Below are 24,768 nucleotides of genomic sequence, written 5' to 3' on the forward strand. Positions count from 1 at the left end.
TTTGAAAATGTTGCACTGGTCAGTAGAGGAAATGGGAGTTCTGGCTCACCTGGGCAACTACTTGGTCTAGGTGAGTGAGTATCACATTCAAATATACTACTATGTTACGGGGTTTCTGGCACAGTTGTTCCTGGCTCAATTTTTCTTCTGAGAGGGTCGCTGTGTTAGAGATGTGCTTTGTAATAGAATGTCTCTTCTTTGTTATGCAGGTATGATTATATTGGTCCACAATGTCTGGCAGGAAATCTAAGTATCGGTTGGCATTATCGCTGGTGAATCCCTTCCACATGCGATTTTTAAGAGTTCTGTTAAACCATTCGACGACAGAGGCTTTGAGGGTGCTGTACAAAGTGATGTTGTCTTTTTGAAGCCAGTCTGAGATGGTTTTGTTATGAAATTCACTCCTGTGATCTACCCAGAGTGTACTGGGTTTTCGTTCTCCTACTTTTTTATCCAGTGCTTCCACGATGGATTTTCCTGTTTTGTTTTTGAGAGGAATGACCCATACGTATTTACTACAAACATCAATGACTGTCATGCGAAAATGGAAATGATCGTTGTACGCGCTGTAATCTCTCATATCGACGAGGTCTGCTGTACACGTGGAAAATGGTTGCGTGCCGGGTTTACGCATCTTTTTCGGCGAGATCTTTCATTACCCCTTAAGTTTAGTGCAAATGATGCCACGCACGAGAGGTCGATCTACACGTTCTCTGATATTTTTAGGCTTAGGTTCTTTTAAGTCCGTCAATATGACTCGATAGCAACCCGCTTTATCATCGGGATGACCTCTGTAACAGATATCGATTTTCATCTCGATGGCATCGACACCATTGTAAGGTTTCTGATCTGACAGTGGCTGATCGTTTTCATTCAGTTGTTGTTATAAGGGATTCCATGGTCCTGTACATTTATTACCTGGAAGCATTCATCTACCACGAGGTCTGGGAAGCTTTCCGATGAGAACATGGAAATCCCTTGGGAACCTCTGACAATGGGTTATCGCTGCCTGACAAATACGATAAAATGGGAAGTACAATCGTGGCAATGTCGCAGTGACGGACACGATTTCCACAGAAGGTCAAGTCACAAACAGTATGGTGATGTCCTCACCAGCCTCTGGTACCAAGGATCAACACCAGAGCAAACATGTATAATTTAGAAACTGTAGATCGCTCCATCTGGATCGAGAGAGATGCTAGTGGTATTTACACTCCCATTTTAATTCAAACCGTAGAAGGTTTCAGAATCAACAAGTCCAGTTACTTCTTCTTGGTGGACATCAACGATACTCTAATAAGTTTGTACATAACGTTTGCTCGTTTGGAAGCACTAAATTGTCTACGACAGGAGGAACCATGACAGGAATGATCACAATGTCATGAAATGCCATCAAAGGTCTTTCCGCGACGAATTCGTCGAGCGATGATATTGCAGCGAGTTATGAAAAGGTAAAAAGTTCTGCATGGAACAAAAGCCTTGATACGGTAACGGGCAACATGCTTTTGGCTACGGGAGCACGATTGATGATCACGTATTCTCCCGTACTCGACACCGAAGCGACTCCCAAACAGTACTTTGATAAACGGCACGACAAAAATAGCAATGGTCGTGTTCCCGTGTTGCTTTCAGCGACTGAAAATCATGTGGAGTTTCTGTCACGGCATATTCGGAATAGAATGTCTCTCATATGGCCTATCTCCTGTACGCTCACTATTTAGCCGCGAGTAATACCGCTAACGAGTGGACGATGGCTGGAGTGACTTCTAATTTTTTGGATGCAGGTAGATGTTCCCGTACCAGTCTCAATCTGGACATTTCAGTTGCGTGGACGCGTGACAGAAATACAGCGCTTTCTCACTTGGAGAATCGATGGCATTAAATCCAATTCTACTAGTGATGTGCTGTATAATGGAACGATAGCAATCGGAAGCAGTCTACAGAAGTTCACGACGACCATCACCGATACCAAGGTCACCGGTTTTAAATTTGTGGGACTAACGGCATAACCCACCAATCGTGGTTTTAAGTATTTTCAACTATTTACTCTAGCCGCTCTGGTGTAAGATTCTTGTGATAATCTTGTATGGATCATGAATGAAATCGTCGGCATCGCTACGGAGCTATACCATTTGCTGTTCAAAGATACGTATAGACAGGAGGCGTCTTATTCTAACAATAACTAGCATGTGCTCAAGCAGCCTTCGAGAGTACACGGATTGCTGAATGAAGTAAGACAAGCGGGTAAATCCTCCTTTGAATGCTGCAAAAATCATGACGTAAAACGGTCTTATCTGTCTGTAGAACACATACATCGATCGATACTGGATATTCTTTAAATTTTGTAATGATCGAGAGTCAGCACGGTTAGTCAAAACCATCGAAGAGGTCGTCCATGATATCATTCACGATTTACATCCAGACCTCGTGGATAACGGGCTATGTCAAACGAGCACATTTGGTCGAAAGGAAGAAGACAAGGCTAATAAAAAAAGATCATGACTGCATACACAAAATGGTGTCACGAAAACGCTTTCGCTATGATCGAGCCCTGCGTAACGCAGTCGAGAATCGTAGGTTTTTTAGCAGGTGGGACCAGAATAGGAAGACGTGGACAAGATTATGGCAACGATGGCGCTCGATAAACGCTCTGCTGTCGGAGAAAGCGAATATGAAGTACGAGCGGAGCCATTTGATGCTGAAAAATACTTAGAAACTCTGTTTTAAATGCATGCGTATCACCCTACCGAAAAACGAGCTAAAATTTCGACTCTCAGCGGCAGATTTTCTCAAAAACAACGATATGAGCAGACAACTTATGTCAAAATATTGGAAAATGAGCGGGCCGAATTCTGGGGCATTTTTCAAAGCATTGATGATGGCCATTATACAGTATGAAAAAGTGAACAATCGCTATTGCCTTTTATTATTTGTATAGGTATCACTATCAGCTCGATCCTGTGGTGGCTGACTGTAGCACACTTGCCTCTTACCTCCATCTGGAAATGATCGACCTGAATGAGTCTGAATGAGATGGTGGAAGATCTAATGAAGATTAGTCAAGTCACCACGGTAAAGACTGGTCTAGATTTAAATGCTGACGGTATAATTACCTCAGAGATGCTCGAGGATGTCCATTCTAGACAATTTAGCGTTGAAAAGTACACGACCTTCTTACACGAGAATCTGACTGGCCTTGAGTCTACATTGAAACTGATATAAGAGAATGATCCTCAACTCATCAGAGCGGCGTGGCGAACTAGAATTGTATTAACTCTATTATCAAAGGAGAGTCTATGTCTATAGACATGGCTATAGACTTTACAAACGCATCCTGAGAGTTATTTCGATAATTTCTTTTCTTGTGACGAATACGCGAGTCATTTCCACGGGAGAGATGGCTAATCCGATGATATTGATTTTATCCGGAGCTGGACTCACCTCGCAAACTCTGATGAAACGCATCGTCCCACGAATAGAAGCCAAAAACAATAGTACCAGGCAGGCTATGCTGTCCATTCAGAACATGCTCAATAAAATCCGAACATATCTGCGTGGAGATCCTTTTGACATAGCGCTGCTTATCAGTGCACTTTTCCGTGCGGACCTATTGTAACCACACACTTCTGTGTCCCAAGCAAAGGCATTATGTTATATAATATATTAAATATTTTGCTATATAAGAAGCAAATAAAGAAATGACAGGAATATATTATATAGGATTACACTATAAACTCAAATCTCGCTCAATATCCATAGAATCTGATCCAAGAAGAGAGTTTATCATTCGTAATGATCTTGCTCGTCAACTTAGAAGCATCGCTCAATCGATGTATATAGTACACGAGTACCCATTCCCTTGATCGAATGCCGCTTTGCATGAGCTCATCGAATGAGTCAGAGGAGACCTCAAGGCGATGTCAAGAGGCCGCCGTAAAGTCGTCAATGAGTACAAGGCGTTAGCAGGACTAGCAATTCTCACCACGCGGCATTACCTGAAGTAACTGAGAGATAGGTACAAAGCTCTCACGAGAAAAACCGCTCAGCGTTCCAAATTGAATATCATAGCTACCCCATTTTTGACATGTGACTAATAAGGCTAATAGAGGGTTCCTGCTCAAACTCCGTAGTTTCGTCTCTTCTGTCAGCGGATTAAAGACCTAATGAATGCATACTCGCAATTTCTGAGAGAAAAAACCCATTCATATTGATATCATGCAGATATCTCAATGAAATATCGTTTAAGTTTGCTAGGCAAGCTAGCAAGTGGCTAACCTATGCCGACACCGTATGTTGTCGGCGAATTTAAACTTTTCTATAAGCAATGGACTCCGATCATACACCGCAATATAAATGTTAAAATATCAAAAATGGGGTAGCTAGAGTCAGATAAAACTCGAATTAGCCATACTCCTGGCCGCATAGATTGAAAACGTGGTAATATGATATGCCACGTAATTTACCTAATTCTAGGTATTTCCTGTATCTTGTTTTGGATTTTGATGGTTAACCCAGCAATAACCACACGTGAAAACTGTACAGCTGTCATTGCCACATACTTCCTAAAGAAAATGTGCAATTAGTGTATATGGATTTTGTACAAAATCTTCATATATTATTCTGATTGGAATATTTACTGAAACTAGTCTATTGGCTGGATGATATTTTTTTAAAAATATTTACCAGATCTAGAGAGTGTCTTGTTATTCTTGAAGGCTACGGTCACATATTAAATTTAAGGTTACCTTAAGTGCGCTGTTTATAATTACGAATCTGATAGAGGTAGTAGTTTGAGCAATTGTAAACATTTACACATATGTAAAATACAGGTATAAAAGTTGCCACTTTCATGCTTCTCATTTAAAGGTCAGAGATGGACATTATTATGTTTGTTTGGAGCTGTAACGTGCAAACTTCTGAATGCAGTAATATATACTTATCTTGAAATAGCAGACTGGCATGACTTGATGTTGTCACTTGTCACTTTAATCGATCTCTCTGTAGGGCCAAGTCTTGGGTCTCTGGTCAATATATTGTTTTGTGTATACAAACTATGAGCTAGAAGATATTGATAAAGATCATGGAATTAAATGTTTCCCCCCGTAAAAACATATCTTGAGGACGTATCAAAAAGATCAAATTCAGATGTGATGATTACTCACTTTTTCTTTAGGAATGTAACTAAAAAATGATTGAAGGTACTTTAATTAAATTTATGACTAACTCATTACTTCTGAATTTGTGATTTATTTTTATTAATAGTTTCATTATAGATCAACATTTATATATTTTTTTCGTCAACAGTCTAGATCACACACTCTCAAGGATAGTGAGATTAAACCTAGTTTATTCAGGAATCTTGACCCAAGGTCATGTCACATAAATCCAATATTAGGTCAGTGTCATTTTTCATAGTCTGGCTGTAGTTCGGAATCTATTCAAGTAGTGAAAATAAAATCTTTTGGATGGTGTGTTTTGTACCACCATCAAGATCCCATCTGCAAAGTTAAGGAAGCATTCATCTCAAAGCTACTTACTTGTGATGTCATGGCGGTTACTTTAAGCCATTCACAGTAATATTATCAATCATTGTACAATTTCATTTATGGACTAATTCTGACTTTCATAGTCTTAGCCTGAATGTTTTGGTCACATGCAAATATGCATACACTTCTTGCCAAACCTTGACCAAAAACACATATTTAGAGAGATGAAACTGAATATTATCATATCAGTGATAATCAGAATGTTTCATATATCACTTCCATGATTCTTGTTAAATATTAAAGTATTAATTTTTTATCCAGGCTGTAGCTGTCTATTTATACTAATACAGAAAGTGTATTGCATATCATGTTTTCATTTTTCAGGGTCAAGGTAGGAACATGCCTGGTGTCAAGTCAAATTATCTTATAGCTGCTGGTGTCTTTTTTTGCACCCATATTTCATTTAACCCGGGTTTATTGATACATTCTGCAAAATGTTTGATTTTTCCACCGTTTTCCAGGGCTTTACATGTTTTTTCAATGCATTCCAACCATTCCAACCATTTCCATAGTGTAGTATGGAAACATTACAGCCAGGAATTATTTTATACATGATTTATTATGACATATTTCTTTAATGCCTAATAGGTTTCATACTGATAATTTATTAACTATTGAGTAATTGAAGGAAAATAACTTGGTATTGCTTTATTACTAGTAATTTGCTAAGCAATGTTTTACTGAGTAAGCAACGCTAAGTAAACTTAATACTAAGTAATTAATTATTAGAATAATTGTTCTGCAAATTGTGAATTAATCCCATAATGAAAAACTTATTTTTCTCAGTAAATTATGTGCTGTGAACAATTGAAAATCAAGTTTGAAGTATTACCCGTATTGAGTAATATTTTGTTTAGACTGTTTTGTATGTAGTTCTAATGAAATATGTGCTCGCATGGCTTCCAACATGGCATCATAGTAATCTCAAAAATCTTGTCATCTGTACCCTAGGTTAAATGATGGGATTGACATGGGAGGGTGAATGATGGCATTTACATGGGGTTTCCATTAAAGCACTTGCAATATTTAATTGAATCGGAATGAAAATGAGATTCAGATCTTTTCACCAATATATCAAAAGCAGACCTAATCAATTTTGGGGTAAAATCAAACGAAATTGCATATACTTTTGTACTTCAGCGAGCTTACGAACACATTTACTGTCAAAATATTACTTATAGTACGAACATAACGAAACGTAGCTTAAAGTTAATGTCCTGGCATTTACCTGAAACAAATTCAGTAATGTTCTATCCATATCAAGTTGAGGGTCAAAAAGCCATAATAAAGATTTTTATACTGCACTTACTACCATCTTGAGAAAATTGTAACTTGAACATCATAAAATAGTTTTCTTATTATTTTTGATATCTTAGAGTTTTTCAAGAATATCCATTATGATTTAAATGCTCGTCAGTTTTTTTTTTTTTTTTTTTTTTTGCTCTCTTTAAAGGTTGTTATATCTACACCTGCGCTGGATCTGTAGTTGTGAATCCTGCACTTCCAAGAGTACTCTGATTTCCAATTATCCATCAAGTAGGTATACTTTGGGCAAATTCAATATAATTAATCATGCTACTGACCTGAACTCAGCTGCTAACATCAAATGAGCTTTAACTCTTCTCTAGAAACGAACCAACTCCAAACTGCAGAACTGATTAGCTGATACAGTATGACCTGGTTCTAGGTTTATTTTTCAGATTTCATACTATTCACTAATAAGACTTTTTGTTGTTTTTGAAGTTTCACATTAGTCAATTCAATTTGGGGAGGAAGGATTTACTATATTTCCTAACTACGATTTCATATGTGTCATGAAAAGTTGAATTTTCATTATGTACTTTGTTTTATCACATTAAATTTTTAACCAATTTATCGTGGCAGAGATTTTAGCCTATGTACACACATATTGAAAATGGTTCTGAGTGCTTTGTAAGCCGAAATTTGTAACCTTATTAACAACATTCAACAAATTAAAAATTACCATTTCATTTTTTCCCCACAAAGCTAGTATAAAGCAGTATTTAATACTGTAATTTACTGTTTCTAAACCACTACTCAATAAATAGCTATCATTTTCATTCAGATCCACTGTGATAATACTACTGCCACAAGAACCAACACCACAATCACCAGCACCTCCACTGCCACTGTTACTGCTACTATGTCTTGGAGTTTAACTTTTAGCTGTCATATTCCTTACATACTTTTATATTATTTGGGTTTTTTTTACATTGCTTTATTAATTTACAGGTATCATTCGCAAAGCCATTATTTGAAATACATAGGAAACTACAGACTTAAATACACGTGCATCACTGTTTCACACAAATCATCATCTGAGGTAAGGAAAACTGCAGAGTTAATTACATTTCCGTTTCGATAATCATTTATGAGCTTTAAAGACCTTGTAATGAGCAGCTTGGCAGAGATAATTTAGACTGATATCTTCACTGCCAATTTTATTTTTCAATACAAGTTATTATTATTATTATTATTATTATTGACCGCTCAGGTGGCCTAGTGGTTAGAGCGTCCGCCTCGGAAGCGGGATGATCTTGGGTTCGATCCCCGGCCAAGTCATACCAAAGACTTACAAAAATGATACAACAGCTGCCTCGCTTGGCGCTCAGCATTAAGAAGTTAGTGTTAGGACTGATGGGCCTGGTGTCAGGATAATGTGACTGGGTGGGACATCATGCTACATGTCTGCGGCATGATGCCCCAGTACTAGACATCACTATAAACTGTCACACTGCAGACATCGTAGCGATATGACTGAAAAATTGTTAAAGCTACGTTAAAAATCCAAATCACACACACACACACACATTATTATTATTTATTCACTTCGTTCAAACAATAAGAGACCACTTTTTAAGTTACTGTTTGCTCACGAAGGGCCGATTCCTAAGGTGATTATCCTCTTTGATCCTTAATTTGTTTTCGATTTTTGTCATGAAGCTTAACAGTTTTAAACAGTAAAGATGAAAAATTAAAATATATATAAATATATTTTACCATGACTTTTACATTTTGATTAATGAAAAAATATAAATGCAATGACAAATTTCATTAACTAATTACTTTCTGGAAACCAAACTGTATTTCACGTGTAGAAGTTCCGGATCAAAACCAATATTTTGTATAGATAAGGTCCTTCCCTTGTACACAAATTGCAGAAATCTTGACACGGACACAGCTTTGCAACATGTAAAATAACACAAGGCATATATCTCACATTTTTGGGAGTTATTATGTGGCTTTAGATCTACCGTAATAATGTTTCAATGGAATTTTTTTCAACCTTATGATTACAGCACCTGTCAGATCAAAATGAATGAAGAACAACAACTCGCAGGATTGACCATGTTTGTGATGGTCAGCTTGTCATTTGGTAAGTAGAACATCTAGTAATATGTTTATAAATTACATATTCCATGTTATGTTTCATAAATATCTCATCAAGAAGCTTTAAACATTAAGGAATCTAGTCTATAGTTACACTTATTTGAAATTTTTAAAAAGACAACAAAAAACACATTAGGGTTGTCTGTAACAACCGAGACCTTTTACAGTTAGAATCGTCAACATTATAACTGTGACAGATGCATAACAATTTTCATAATCTTAGTACCACTTGGGAACAAGGAAGGCCACACCATTTTTTAGTCTGGTTTTATTTTATGACCTATGCCCGTAAATTTAGAAAAAGAAACTGATACCTGCGTGATCTGTTAAACACATTCTTTGCAAAAAAAACATATGTGCTGACAGTGCATAAAATCTCCAGTTATAGATTTAGGTGAACTTAGTTATAGTTATCTCATGTTTCATCTGAACAATTGAAATTATTTTAAAATATTAGACAAATGAAAACGGGAAAGGAAATCAGAAATGGACTATAAATCATATACACTGTCATATCATGAGTTATCTCCCATTAATTCTTAGTCACGACGATTGTTTGCAAAATTTGCATAAATTTCCTGGCAAATAATCAAAGCAAACAAGCAAAGTTGACTATGTGTGTGTGTGTGTGTGTGTGTAGGATGGCGGTGTGTGTGTGTGTGTGTGTGTGCTTGTGATCATTCTACTGGGCTAAATGGGTAACTAAGTCGCCTAAATGATGTAAATTATGGTTTGTTTCTGTTATGGAAGCGGAAACGATGTCTCCCTGTGATTATTAGATGTACACCGAGTGACAGTACTTTAAGAGTTTTTTTAGATTATCTCACACCCTAGTTCCAGCAATGACGCCCATGGCGTAATGGACTACATGCGGTGTTGATATCAATCGCTCCGACAACGACCTCTTGTATATTCACAAATATGTCTTTTAATAGCTGATTGTCCATTAACTCTTCAGAGCAAGTTAACAACATTCACTGCACGATTTTCGCAAGTTATCATTTGATGATAAATACATATATATATATATATATTGTTGTTCTGAAATTTGAATATCAGTGTGTTTTAAGAATAGAATCACTTTCTAACTTAGAAACGAATTGCCGCGCTGGTGTTTTTCTCTCGTTAAAATCAGTTTGAAACTGAGTGAACCTGTCATGGGGAAAAATGGCGGTTATCACTGTGTCTAGTAAGTATCACTTCATTAGATTCTCTGTTTTCGTAAAACATTGGGCAAATTATAGTAAGGAAAATATACAAATTCACGGAAAGCCAAGACTAAATATAGCGTGATTCAAGATTTAGCCTAAAATACATTTATATAGGCGTAACAGTGTAGATTTTTTTATATGTTCTCACAGGATATTTGCCGTGTTGAGTGTGACACATGACAACTTAAATTGGCGAATGAATATAGTTACAGTGTGAAATCGCTGGACTGCAGTGATTTTAATACATCTGTTATGGCCAGATTGAGTTTTAATTATGGTCCATTTGATGACGGTCAGACAAGGCGAATTTGGGGCAAAATATCGGAAAAATTACAGTTGAAATGATGCAAAGATAATTTTTCTACCATTTGAAATAAGTGTTATAAATCGAAACTTTCCAGAAGCTGGCTTAATACGAATGTGCGGGAATATGAGGAGTTCCTTAGACCTGGATAGGCGTGTGTTAATTTTTAGCACTTAAATGAGTTTAATTCGGATTGGCTAAGCTGACCAACTTGAGTGTGTTTCCCAGTCGAAGTTCAATGTTTTATGTGTTCTGCCTTGCATAATTAGTTATAGTTTTTGCGGGAATTCGAGAAGTTCTCAGCTCCGTGGGAGTAGCAAATAGTCTCTCGTTAAAATGTGTTCAAGGGATGGGTGTCTGCAAGTTTCAGGGACACGGAACCTTAAAGGTACAGAAAGATTCTTCTACGATAGAAACAAGCGGCTCTTGAAGCACAGGGTATTTGTCTCAATCTCATGCAATTCGCTTTTTTATCTGAGTTTGTAATTATTTGTTGTATTTATTTGTTTTAAATTAACACATTAATTTCCTTTGATATGATTTCGGAATATAAGTGTTGCATTCATTTGTCTTAAATGTTATATGATTAATATATTCTAATAAGGAATCTTGAGAGAATTTTTTAATTTTTTTGTTTATATATAATGCGAATCATGTTGGATAGGATTTGATATTTCTATATCTGGAAATTATAATCCAGTGAATTGTTAGTTAGCAAATATTGTAGTCAAGACATGAAGTGAATTTCTTTAATTCATTTGTAAAATTAAGACGTGAATTATTTTAATCAAGAATCGATCGTGTTAGCATTAAGATCGATGCTGGTCAACATTTAGTACGGTTAGAGATTTGTACTAAAGCTCACTTGACCTTATGGCCACGTGAACTAAAACCAGATTTGTCTTTATACAAATATGCCGGATGATGGTTAATACAGACACTCACGAAGATAAATGCATAATTCAAATTGTATTTGAGATGAGCAGCTTTATTTGTTTGAGTGTTCACATTTCAATACATGCAGAAAAAATATACCAGGATTGTATTGTAAAAGGCTTAATGTGTTGTAATTGTCTAAATTGCTTCAGAAAATATCATCAGTCATGCAGATATAGTCAAAGTATGAAAGTATATATAATAATAATCAACTGACCTTTTGCGTATTGTTGTCATCAAAATTATGTTTGCATAACTTCTGTACCTGTGATCCCTTACATAATTAGATATATACTGTCTGTAAAAATTTCTTTTTCAATTGTGGAATAAACAATTTAAATTAAATTCTTTACAAGAATGTGCATAAAATATTATTTATTAACAGGAAACAAAAGAATGAATTAAACAGCATTGGATTATATGATCACAATCATATAACTAATCAAACATCACTAAAATGTTAATATAGAATTACTGAATATTCACTAGTCATTTCCTTCTTGTATAATTCAGAACTAAACTGGACCACAACTACATTATCAACTGCAGGCTGTGAAGGTGAAGACAAGCTATTAATGTGGAACTATACCACAGAAAGCAGTGACATAGTCAAGCAGCTACAATGGTATTTCAATAACATAACATTGATATGTTATGACTCAGTGTCTGCAGGATTTTTTGCTGAAGCTCCATACGTTGGCAAAGTTGAGAAGAATGGAAGAGCAGGGATAACCCTGAAGAAAGTTTCCTCATACGATTCCGGGGAATATACGTTATACATTAAGTTAGCCAGAGAGCAAACCGAAAACAAACTGACAATTCGTCTTACCGTATATGGTGTGTATTATGCTTGTTCTTGTTCTTTAACTGTTGCGTATGTGTGCCCATAATTATATTCATTCGGGAATCAACAGCTTATTTGCTTCACATGAAAGCAATTTAGTCATGAGAAAAGAGAAATGAAGCCATTGCACATATTTTCGCGTCTTACTGTTGAAGGTTTTTGACCCTCGATATAGCCCCTTTGAAGGCAGGCGTGGGTTGGTGGGGGTGTCAGAAAGTCACATGTACTAACAATACGTCCATTTAACCTCCACGTTATCTATTGCAACTATGGTGAGTGTAGGTTTGGTCATATGTGATATAATATTCCATGAGAATCGACTTATAGCAATGAAGCATTTGTGTATCTGAAAGCCTGCATTGGGGTAAAAAAAATTAAGAGATCTGTTGTTTCTTCCATTACTAGTTTCAATTTTGCAAAACTAATATTTTAACTATTTTTCCTTATACAGACAAACCAACAAGCCAGTGCAAACCGAATATAACCATCCATTCTAGTAATGTAATATCCTGTTCAACAAATACTTGTGGAAAATCAGAGTTAAAGATCCAATGGAGAATTTTAGGAGAACGATACCCAGTGGTATGTGTTACGTATGTCTATATTTTGTTTTCATTCTTTTGAACATTCATAGAACTATATCGGATTATAATGGATTGCTTTCATAATGCTGTAAGTTCCTCCCACATTTCCATTTATAACTTTGACAATTACATTATTCGTTAAGTGTTAAAAAGCTTGCTGGTTTTGTTTCTTTCTGTTACTTAGTTTATGTCGATAGAGTTGTATCAGGAATGATGGCTCTTCCGGGATATTCATTTTAGAAATATTTTAGAGAACTTGAAATTTAAAACAAATGTAAATTCATTTTATTTTGGACATTTCTTTATCCTTGGTCTTTTGATTTTAGATAGTGAAACCAACCAGCTTTCACAATGTCGTCCAAAGTGGAATACTTTATTTTAAACCCTACCCAAGAACAGGAAACATGATCTTTCAGAGGCCAATCCACCTTTGTTAAAACAAGAAATAATTTTTTTTTTATTATTTTAGTTCAGTATTTGGTAGAAATGAATTGTTTTGATAAAAATGCTCTGGGTTAGATTATTAAGTCTTCATCTGGCTCTACCTTTTAAGTTATGGAATTGAAATTAAAATACATGAATGAAATGAAGTTAAGAAAGCTTGATATTGAAAACACGAAAACGAAATAGAAACAAAACTGCAAATGCATATGAAAACGAAATGCAAATGCAGGAAAAAGAAACATGCAAATGCAGGAAAAGGTTTGATTGATTGATTGATTTTATTTTTACGGCGCTTCAGCACGATTTGGCTATTTAGCGCCAAACAAAAGGTCATATGTAGGGTTATTTAAAAGCGATAAAAGGTTTCGTATCGACCAGTGATATAAAACCAAAGAGTTGAATGTAAAACGACAAGATGGAAAAGGTAATAAATAAAGCTTCCCGATCAACGGGGATTGTAAACGGTGTATCTTAATGATGACAGATGAAAAGGGGTTACATTACTTAAAACTTCTCAACGTGATGACTTAAAAGTTAAAGATTAGAATAAATATTTATTTCTATTAAGGATTATAGAATACAACTTACGTTCATTGTATGAAAAAGTTCCTTCATGTCATGCACATTGTAATATTGATCGCGCGTAGGTTGCAGGTCAAAACACTCTATCATTAAGTGCTTAACACTGAATGGTTCATTGCAAGAAACGCACTCTGGTGGGTATTCACCTTTTAGTATGTGGGAATGGGTGATGTAAGTATGACCAACGCGATTCTTGCAATGACTACCTCCTCTCTACGGATGATTCTGTTGGAAGGAGTCCATTCACCTAGAGTTGGCTTGCTTGCATGAAGTTTGTTATTCACTGCATTATTCATGATGCCTGCCACTTCTGACGTAAGGACTTTTTGACACTAGGTTTAAAATCAGTATACGGTATTTTAAAATCAGTTGGTTCTTGAGTAAGGGCCATTATAGCAGCGCGATCAGCTTTTTCGTTACCTTTAATACCAATATGGCTAGGTAACCAACAGTATATTATATTGTGGGAGACACTCGAGGTCGATATTTTTGACGAGTATGTTTTTCAATAATGGATTCTCCAGTTTTCTATTGTGTAGTGACTGAAGTATTGATAGTTAGTCGGAGAAGATGATGCTGTTTAAAATACGTTTGTTTTCTATATGTTGCAGAGCAAGGCCTATTGCTCTGATTTCGGCTGAAAAAATTGATGTTCCATTTTGTAAGCGAACTTGCTTTGTGTGATTTCCACAAACGAAGGCTGCAGCAGCCTTTTCGTCATCCTTTGATCCATCGGTGTAAATTCTTGTGTAGTTTTTAAATTCGGTGAGGAGTTCATGGTAAGAGTTGTGGAAGACAGAAGGGTTTGTCTCCGATTTTTTTCCATCGTGTAGCGTAAAAAGTACTTTTGGTTTTTTAAGTAGCCAGGGTGGTGTTTCGGAGATGGACGTTTTCTGAATTTTAGAAAGATCTATTTTTGTACTGTCAAGGCTGGATGATATTCTAATGCCAAACCAAGGTATGGCGTTTGGTTTATTTTGGTATAAAGTTTTGTATTTGGGTTGAAAAACAGCCGAAAAAGCAGGATTCAGAGGGTTTGATTTTAATTTGAGAGCATTCGGTGTGGAAAGCATTTCTTTTCGATGTGATAACGGTGGTTCGTTCGCTTCAGCTAGTAGGCTTTCACACGGGATGTTTTAAATGCTCCCAGAGCCAGTCTTATTCCATGATGATGAATTGGATCAAGTATTTTAAGATATGACTTTCTGGCTGAACCATACACATCGCAACCATAGTCCAGTTTGGAGCGAATAAACGTTCTATAGAAGCTGAGTATGACTTTTCTATCAGCACCCCAGTCAGTGTGCACTACTACGTTAAGTAGGTCAAGTGCTTTTAAGCATTTATCTTTCAAGTTCTTTAGGTGTGGAATAAAAGTCAGTTTTCTGTCAAAGATAATACCTAAAAATTTTGTTTGCTCAACAACTGGAATAGGTGTTCCGTCCAGCGTGAGTTTAGGTTCATCGTGGTGTCGTCGTAACTGACAGAAATGCGTACATACCGTTTTGGAATTCGAGAATTTGAAGCCGTTCGTACTAGCCCAATTCTGAATCTTGTTTATATTTTGCTGCAGTTGTCTTTCAGTTGTGTGCATGTGCTTTGATCGATAACATATTAGAAAATCATCAACATATAACGAGCAATCCACACCAGGAGTCAAACACTTGGTGATGCTATTGATTTTGATATTGAAAAGCGTCACAGATACAATACTGCCCTGGGGCACACCCATCTCTTGCTCGTGCAGATCTGAGAGAGTAGAGCCGACTCGTACCTTGCATTCTCTGTCTGAGAGAAAGTTGGATATAAAAGAGGGCAGATGGCATTTTGGACCCAGATAGTGCAAGTCATTTAGTATTCCGTACTTCCATATCGTGTCATAGGCCTTTTCTAAATCGAAGAAAACCGCTACTAAATGTTCTTTCTTGATAAATGCGTCGCGAAAAAATGTTTCCAGTCTAACCAGAGGATAAATGGTGCTCAATCCATAACGAAAGCCACTTTGGAGAGGAGATATTAAATTGTTACTTTGCAGGTACCATACAAGCCGAGAATTAATCATTCGTTCCATTGTTTTGCACACACAGTTTGTGAGTGCTACAGGTCGATAGTTGGTAGGATCTTCGTTATTTTTACCTGGTTTGGGAACTGGTATTACTGTTGCTTCTTTCCAAATCTTAGGTAAAATACCAGTAATCCAAAAATCATTGAAGAGTTTCAAAAGAGATGTTAATGATGATTCTGGAATGTGTTTTAAAAACTGGTAATGTATTTCGTCAGGCCCAGCGGATGTATCATGGGCATTGTCTAAAGGCTCCATAAGCTCTGATAGTGAGAACAGTTGGTTATAACTTTCCGAGTTGTTGGATGTGAATTTTAAACGTGACTTTTCTTTTGAGTTTTCAATTTTTGGAAGGCTTTTGAATAATTAGATGATGAGGAACTTTTTGAGAATGTGTCAGCAAGAACATTTGCTTTGTCACGTTTTGAACTAAAATTGTTATTGTTCAGTTTCAGATGTCGGAGAATATTGTGTTTTCTCTTTCCTTTTATTTTGCGGATCGTGTCCCAAACTTTCTTAATGGAGGAACGAGAGTTTAAAGTAGAAACATATTTCTTCCCTGATGCTCGTTTACTTTCTTTGATTGTGCGGCGAGCTTTGGCCCGGAGAATACGATATTTACTTAAATTTTCGGGCGTCGGACGACTGTTAAATTTTTTCAATGCTTCTCGGCGTTGTCTAATGGCTTCCTTACATTCCTTAGTGAACCAAGATTTTGGGGTTCTTTTACAGTTTGGTGAGGACTTGGTGCTAGATTCTTCTGCAATCTCGGTTACAAATGATGTAAAATGCTGAATAGGGTCATTAACATTGAAAACTGTATCATCATTCAGCCTAGTTTTACAGAGTGTTTCAAACTTAGCCCAGTCAGCCTTCTTTATATTCCATTGTGGAATTACGTCATCAGTTGTAGAGTTAATATTTTCAAGGAATATTGGAAAGTGATCACTGCTGTGAAGGTTATCAGCGACCTTCCATTCAGAGTCCAAAGCCATCGAAGGAGAACATATTATCAAATCGATACATGTGTATGCACCCGTTCCTGGGTGTAAATATGTCGGTGATTTGGTGTTATATAGACACAAATCGTGTCTGGAAATGAAATCTTCTATTTTGTGGCCTCTGTCACTTATGTGATTTGATCCCCATAAAATGTTATGGGCATTAAAGTCCCCGAGTAAAACAAGGGGTGGGGGAAGTTGTTTAACAAGATTGTCTAATTCGTTTGGTACTAGGTTGGTGTTTGGTGGTATGTAAATAGAACAAACGGTAATCACTCGATGTAGAGTGACGCTTACAGCAATGGCTTGTAAATTTGTCTTTTAAAAGGATGACGCTATGAGGGGCTCTGTTGTTCACAATAACAGAGACTCCTCCTGAGGCCTTGTCAGCATTTTGAGAGTAGGTGTTAAACAGTAGTTTTTAAGTGTGATGTTATCCGTATCTTTCAAAAACGTTTCCTGAAGGCATAGTAGAGCAGGATCATGTTCGTTTAAAAGCAGAAGAATATCATGGTAATTGACTTTAAGTCCTCTACAGTTCCATAGCATGATGTTGTTCTTCATTACAAGTTTATATTGAAGATTCTGGAGCTAGGTTAGACCTTTCGCGGAGGCAATCTGTTTGGTTATTTATCTGGAGGAAGTACCGGGGTGTATGTTTGTTGTTAGGTCTGGAGCCACCTTGAGGACATGGAGCAGTTTCTTCTGCATCCATATCCTCAAAGTCTCCAAACCTATTGTGCAGCTTTATGGGGTCATCAGGCCCTTTTTGCTGCCTATTTGTTTGCGACTTTTTTTACTGTTTGGTGATCTTAGTGGTGGAGTATTGTTCAATGTTGTTTGAGTAGATATTGAGTTTTTCGGGGGTTTGTAATGCGGAATGTTCGAGCCTGAAGGGGATTCAGGTGGGTTTGTTTGTCTTTCGTTGTTTTTTGGTTGCTTTTCACTACAGTTCAGAAGGACGGGCCGGGGAGGGATGTTCGAGCTTGTACAAGCTTCCTAGCCTCTGGATAGGGGATGTTGGGTGTGTATTTAACCCTCTGTATTTCCTTCTCATGTTTCCATGTGTCGCATTACTTTGAATTAGCATAGTGTTCCTTTCAGCAGTTGACGCAATGCGGAGTGGCTTTGCACTCGGATTTCCGATGAAAAGGGTCTCCGCATCGGCCACATATTTGGCTTCTGGAGCATCGGTCTTCATGATGGCCGTATTTTTTGCATTTGTACCATCGGAGGGGATTTGGTATGTATATCTCAACCTTAACTTATAGGAACCCAACTTTGACCACTTTAGGTACTGTTGGCTTGTTGAAGGTGAGTATAGTAGTGTTGGTGTCCTGCAGATTGTTGTTTCGTTTGATACGAATTCTGCGGATTGCAGTTACACCTTCATTTTTCATCCCCTGGACGATTTCTTTGTCGCTGACTCCAGCTAAGTTACGGCAACGAATGACGCCTTTTGATGTATTAAGTGTAGAGTGGGCGAAACAGGTTACTAGAATATCGTGAAAGGTTTTAATTTTGTGGATATTTTCAGTATGTGCTTTGCGCTCGCATTCTACAAGTAGACCGCCTGATTTAAGTTTTTTGACACTTTTTGGTTTGCCGACTAATCCAAGTATAGTCTTTTCGACTATAAATGGCGATAGTGCAGCAAGTGGTTTCGATTCGTCTTTTTATTGGATGACCATGAAGCGAGGAAAGGATTCCACTCTACATGGTTCTTCATCCGACTCTGATCCAGTTTTGGTACGTTTATTTTTATTTTTTAATTTATTTTCCATGTTGGTTTTATTTAAAATTAAGCACCCGTGGTCCCCGCCCACCATGGAGCCCAACAAGGGAACACTTTTCAAGTGCCAGGGATACACAGATGCCATACTTAGTTGATAAAATTACCTTTGATTGACCCGTGAAGTCACCACCTTTTAGGGTCATTAAAATTACCACCCGATTGACCCGTTAAGCCACCGCCTTCTAGGAAGTCTTCTAAGACTTGGGAAAGGGAAAGATAAAGGAATAGACTACATGGGCAACGGTGGTATCAAGAGAGATACAAGGAGAAATATAAAGTAGGTGCGAGAGTAAATAAAGACTTACTAGGGCTCGGCGTGACCACCAGATTTGTCGAGACCGGGCCCATCCCGACCACCCGTCTAAGAGAAGTAGAGGCCAAAGTAGTGTATCGCATGGAAAGCCTCTGCTCAACTACCAGGATCCTTTCCTCCCCCGACACGAGACGCAACCCACGGCAAACAGGTTGCTTCTACTTAGTGGCCTTTTACGACACGTAGCGAGGCACGTCGGGCCAATTCTACAAACCCGGACCCGCAGGGGGAGCAGGAAAAAGGAGACAGCAAATGCAGGAAAACAATGAGAGAGGCAAATTCAAAAGGACGAAAGAAAGATGAGGATGAAATTGCAAATAGAAAGGAAAAGAAAGAAAGGAAGTTCAAAATTTACTCCCCATATGATCAAGGTTTTGATGTTATCAGAAATATCAAACTAGTTCCCCCATTTCAAGGAAAATGAAGTACATCAATATTTGTTGCATTTTGAAAAAATAGCTGCAAGTTCGAAATGGCCGAGAGAGCACTGAATCTCGCTATTGCAGAGAGTATTTATTGGCAAAGCTTGTTAAGTGTGTACTTCACTGTTACTAGAAGCGATTGAAGATTATTATTGGGCCAGGGATTGTATCTTGAATGCTCATGGGTTGGTACCTGTGGCTTCTTGAGACAGGTTTAGGGATAGCAAATAGAAAGTAGCCAAATCCATGTCTGCACGGTAAAACTCAAAACTGTTTGACATGTGGTGTGCATCTAATAAGATCGATAACGATTATAACAAACGTCTATTAGTTGAAAAGTTCAAGCACTGCGAACACAGTGACGGATCAAGAGCTGCATCCATAGTGATGTCACAATTTACCTTGATGAACACAAGACCGATACTTGAGAAACCGTTGCTCGTACTAATGACCAATAGTTCTTGGCGTACAAAGTTTCATTTGTCAATAGTGTTTTCTTCTCAGCAGATGGTCAGCAAGAAACCAACTCTCAAATCGAGTTACAAATTTCAATCTGGTACAACTTGTAAGAATTAAATATCTAATAAGACTGATCAGAAATCGTTATCTCTTCATATGTGCACTTACTGCAAGAAAATAGGGCATGCTATTTCTGCATTCAGTTAAAAAATAAACAGAATAACTACAGAGTAATCCAAATGCTTTTATTTCTCATAGGTCATGGTCATGGTCATGATGATGTATTGGGTCATACAAACCCCAAATCTGCATCTATTATGGAGAATCATGAACCATTCATGTTTAAAGGTACTTTAGAAATTATTAGTGATTCGACCGATCATATCTCTATTAAAATATTAAATAACGCTTCTGATAGTGTTCTTCAGTAAATAGAGTGCGGTTTTTTTTCAAGTTCCTCTTCATAATGTGAATTTATCATCAGATTTAGTTTCAGAGCCAGTGGCTATTGCTGCTGTGATTTGTTTGACCGTTGAGGGTGTTTATTTATTGCTAGGCAATGACTTCATTTGAAAGAAGGTTGTGGTAAATTAACTCACAAGCCATGTTTGGATCTAAAGGTTCATCCTATTGAAAATGAAATCCTTGATTTAAACCCTTTTTATGCAGTTAATAGAGCTATGGCAAAATGAACTCTTGAGAGAAAAGTTGATCAGGAATTATTCCTTTCTCTGACACATGTATTGGTCAAGTTTTGGATGTGGTAACTTGTTGCTCCTGTTACTGATCAGTCAAAAGGTAAAGAATATTGTGATCCTCATAAACTTACGCATTCTTTTATATCTAATAAGGGTGACAAATGACAATTTCTTGTTACTATACAGAAAAAAGCCCGAGATATCCTGTTTGTTTCAAAGGGCTAATAGAGAAGCAGATGCTGCAGAGGTACCAACATGCAAATGTTTGACAACTTGGGTCCTTATGAAAACATGGAGACCACCGGAGTTACACGCTGTTTATTGACTGGAAATTAAAAACAATGTTCCTAATATTGTAGATCTTGATTTATGTGTACATTGACCATTATTAGTTTTCTCGAACTATGTTTTGGGCATACTGTCCATGGACCATTATAATTATTAAAGAAAACATTCTTTTAATAGAGGATTCAGACATACTTCTTTTAAATTATATCTTTGATTGTGAAGTAGCAGGATATACTATTCTGTCTAATAATTCAAAATACAGTTAAGGCAGGATAAAATTATAGAGGTAAGAACTTTTCAGCCAGGTGAGAAAGTATTGTCTCCTTTTGCCAAAGCTTCAAAATCCTCTTCAGGTTAGATAGCATGGTCCTCATAAAATTAAAAAGAAAGTGATTTGAATTATATCAATACTCCTGGGCGACGAAACAGAAATAACTCCTTTACCAGTCATGTAAATATTATTTGAGGTGTATGTTGATCGAGATAGCCCTGTAAATCATTCAATAAATTTATTTATACATGTTCTACAGAGTAAAGATTTAAATGATGACGTACAAACGGATTGAAGTGATTTTGGTTCAACCAGTCTTCAAAATTCTGAATTATTAAAAGATCTGGAAATAAACGTTCACATCTATCGTTACGGCGGAAAAAAACATATGAGTTAAAGTAGTTAATATGTGAATATGAGCACTTGTTCCCAGATGTTCCAAGTCGAACAAACAAAATCTACAATGATGTTGAAATTGTATATTCTAAACCTGTAAACAACACCCTTAAAGGATGAATCCTCTTCAGCAGGAATGTCTGAGGAAGGAAGTTAAATATTTGTTGGAGAATGACTTTATTGAACCAATCAAAAGTAACTGGAGCTCGCCCTGTATTCTTGTCTGCAACCAAAGAAATATGTCCGTATGTGTACAGACTACAGAAAAGTGAAAAGTATCACCAAAACAGATATAATTATAATACCAAGAATTGCTGACTGTATTGAAAGAATTGGAAATGCAAAATATGTTACCGATTTTTACATGCTAAAATAATTCTGGCAGATTCCACAAACAGAGCCCAAGAAATACTGATCTTTGCAGCTGCAGATGGACACTAACAAAACAAAGTGATGCCATTGAAAGATCAGCTGGAAACTCTCCGGAGACTCTTTGTTTGCTTGAGTGAGGCCAGTTTGACAATTTAAGGAAATGTAGATTTGGTGAGCTTGTGTCACATTTTGAGGAGGTATTGTAAGGTTAAAAATATCTCCGACTTCCCTGCGCCTATCAATAAAAATCAACTGATGCGATTTTCGGGTATTGATGGATGTTATTTGAAATTTTTCTTCAAATTATTTCATAATTGCTAAGCCCCTGACCAATTTACTGAGTAAGAAGAACGGGTTTTATTGGTATGTAAATGTCAGGAGACGTTTGATAAATTAATGGCCGTACTTAAATATACACCAGCTCTTTTAACTCAAGATTTCAGCCAATTGTTGAAGTCTGTTGATGCAAGTGATGTATGGATTAGTGGCGCATTCATTCAAGAAGATAAAAATATCATGGATCATTCAGTATCCTATTTCTAAAAAAAATTACCTAAGCACCAGTGATAATATTTCACAATAGAGAAGGAATGCTTGGCTTCAGTTTGAACTTTACTACACTTTGAAATGTATGTTAATTCTGCTCCATCTCCGATTAATTGTATTCAGCAATCACAACCCCCTTACTTTAACCAATCAAAGGAAAAATATAAATCCGAGATTGTTGGGATAAAGTTTGATGTTGTAAGAATACAACATCGATATTCAGCACATAAAGGTATATAAAATGTAATCACAGATGCACTTTTATGTGCACAGGAGTTTACTATTGCTTTATTTTGTATACATATTTGTACATTATATATCTTCCTATATAATTTCTTTATTATTAGCATTTGTGCACTTGAATAATATGCAAAAAGCTTTATTGCCCAAATCACTTTACGTCACGAATGGGGGCTGTTATGTATGTCCATAGTTTCTGTAACTTCTGTTAGATAGTTTTATCCAATTTTTGTAATATTTATTCATGGCTGTAAATTGTAGTAATTTCTCATTATCTTTAGCTAGATTTTGCCTATGTGACAAGGGTCTGGTTTAGAAATATTAAAGAGCGTAAAGTTACATAGAATCTATAAAGAGAGGCTTACATTTGTTTTGACAAATATTAATCATAGTCTCAAGGACAACGTTCGGTTATTTTCTTATTGGCTGATGGGGTTTTGGACGGTTCTAGAAAAATTACATAATTTCCCAATGCCTGAACTAGGTCACATGAAAAGGCATATTTCGAAATAAATTGAGTAGTGCGATCTGTCAAGTGGGATATGTTGTGAAATATAGTAATACTACAGGGTGCATATAAGGAAAGATCTGAGCAATAGGATTCATTCTTAATTTTGTCTGAATGTTATTTATGTTTCTGTTGTAGGTCGGTAGACGTGTTTTACATTGTAGTTAGATATTATTCGAGACGAAAAACATTTGTTTGGACTGTGTAGTGGAAATAGAAAGTGCTCATTATTGGGACTATACTATTATTTGGAACTATTGGGAGTTATTCAAAGGATTCCTGACAACAACATCTTGACAACATTTTGATTCTTTTTTAGGATATGCCTAAAACTTTATCAAAATCATGTTGGTTTCATATCATACTACTGTGAGTTCCTCTCACATTTTAACTTATAACTTTGACAATTAAATTCTTTTTTGCTAAGTTTTACAACCCTTGTTTTTGCTTCTTTCTGTTACATAGTTTTTGACCATAGAGTCCAAGCTTTGTCATGTAAATGCTTGTATCGATTACCACACAACATATCATAAATGATAATATGTTCTTCAAACAAGTCAAACGTGATTGACTCCACCAGACACAATGATTCTGATGACATGTATGATGTAAAAATATTAAGTTTAATTTGTAAGGGGCCAAACCCACGGAGCAGCTACTTTTATATCTCACTCGTTTCCATTTCAGTTACCACTATCTCTATTACACGGTTTGCGTTTTCGCCTGTTGTAGTAATGAAAATATATTTTTAACAATTTTGATTACTCTTTTTATTTACATTTCAACCAATGAAACTAACCCCATTTTAAACTAATTAGTAATTGGTCATTCATAATTATAACATGATTATTTACGTTTATATTTGTCATGAATCAAGAAAACAGCTTGTTAAGTGTAATCAAATAACTGTTCTTTTATAATATCACCTTTCTATAACATTATTTTTACATAACACCCAATAGCAACATTATCATAGAAGGAAGAACATAAATTATTTTTGTCAAAACTCATTGTTATGAATGATTCTTTATCTGTTTACAGAGCAACGAAAGTTACTTGAAAGTGAATTCTTCATTGGATGTTAAAAATATGGTTTGCTGTCCACAAGGACCAATCATGGAGTGTTTTAAAGGGGATCCGCTTTCTTTTTGCACATCGACTCCCATTCCATCTACAGGCAATATATATATATATATATATATATATATATATATATATATATATATATATATATATATATATATATAATAAATCACTTTTATATTATTAACCTTTGATATTTCTCCAACAGTTTACAAGCTTCTAATGAGATAGAAAAGTGTAATTGTTAAAGTTTATTAACGATGACTGCCTACAACGTTCCATCCTGATCAAATTATTACACATCAGGAAAATATATTTGTATAATATGATAATTTCACTGAAAAAAAATCCAGATACCAGTGCCATATAAAATCTTCTACATTTTCTTGTACGTGAGTACATTATCAGAGCACAGAAAATACTAGGCACCACGTTATGTAATTGAATATCAA

The 24,768-nt window shown here is 36.3% G+C and overlaps 2 protein-coding genes across 2 annotated transcripts in view; one reads left to right on the forward strand and one right to left on the reverse strand.

Moving 5' to 3' along the window:
- LOC149773746 (uncharacterized) overlaps positions 1-634 on the reverse strand; it is a 33,090-nt gene extending 32,456 nt beyond the window's left edge. Inside the window, exon 1 of the mRNA XM_089946046.1 lies at positions 50-634. Coding sequence (XP_089802172.1) covers positions 50-634 — 585 coding nt within the window. The remainder of the gene's footprint in view (positions 1-49) is intronic.
- The window catches only part of LOC149773747 (uncharacterized), a 54,929-nt gene that overhangs the window by 27,189 nt on the left and 2,972 nt on the right, over positions 1-24,768 (forward strand). Inside the window, exons 2-7 of the mRNA XM_089946047.1 lie at positions 7,000-7,082; positions 7,800-7,890; positions 8,867-8,943; positions 11,922-12,245; positions 12,704-12,834; positions 24,275-24,410. Of these exons, the coding sequence (XP_089802173.1) occupies positions 8,883-8,943; positions 11,922-12,245; positions 12,704-12,834; positions 24,275-24,410 (652 nt within the window). The 5' untranslated portion in view covers positions 7,000-7,082; positions 7,800-7,890; positions 8,867-8,882. The remainder of the gene's footprint in view (positions 1-6,999; positions 7,083-7,799; positions 7,891-8,866; positions 8,944-11,921; positions 12,246-12,703; positions 12,835-24,274; positions 24,411-24,768) is intronic.

This window comes from Sinohyriopsis cumingii, unplaced genomic scaffold (genome assembly GCF_028554795.1).
Source record: "Sinohyriopsis cumingii isolate HCF-2022 unplaced genomic scaffold, ASM2855479v2 utg000615l, whole genome shotgun sequence".
Classification (NCBI taxonomy): domain Eukaryota; kingdom Metazoa; phylum Mollusca; class Bivalvia; order Unionida; family Unionidae; genus Sinohyriopsis; species Sinohyriopsis cumingii.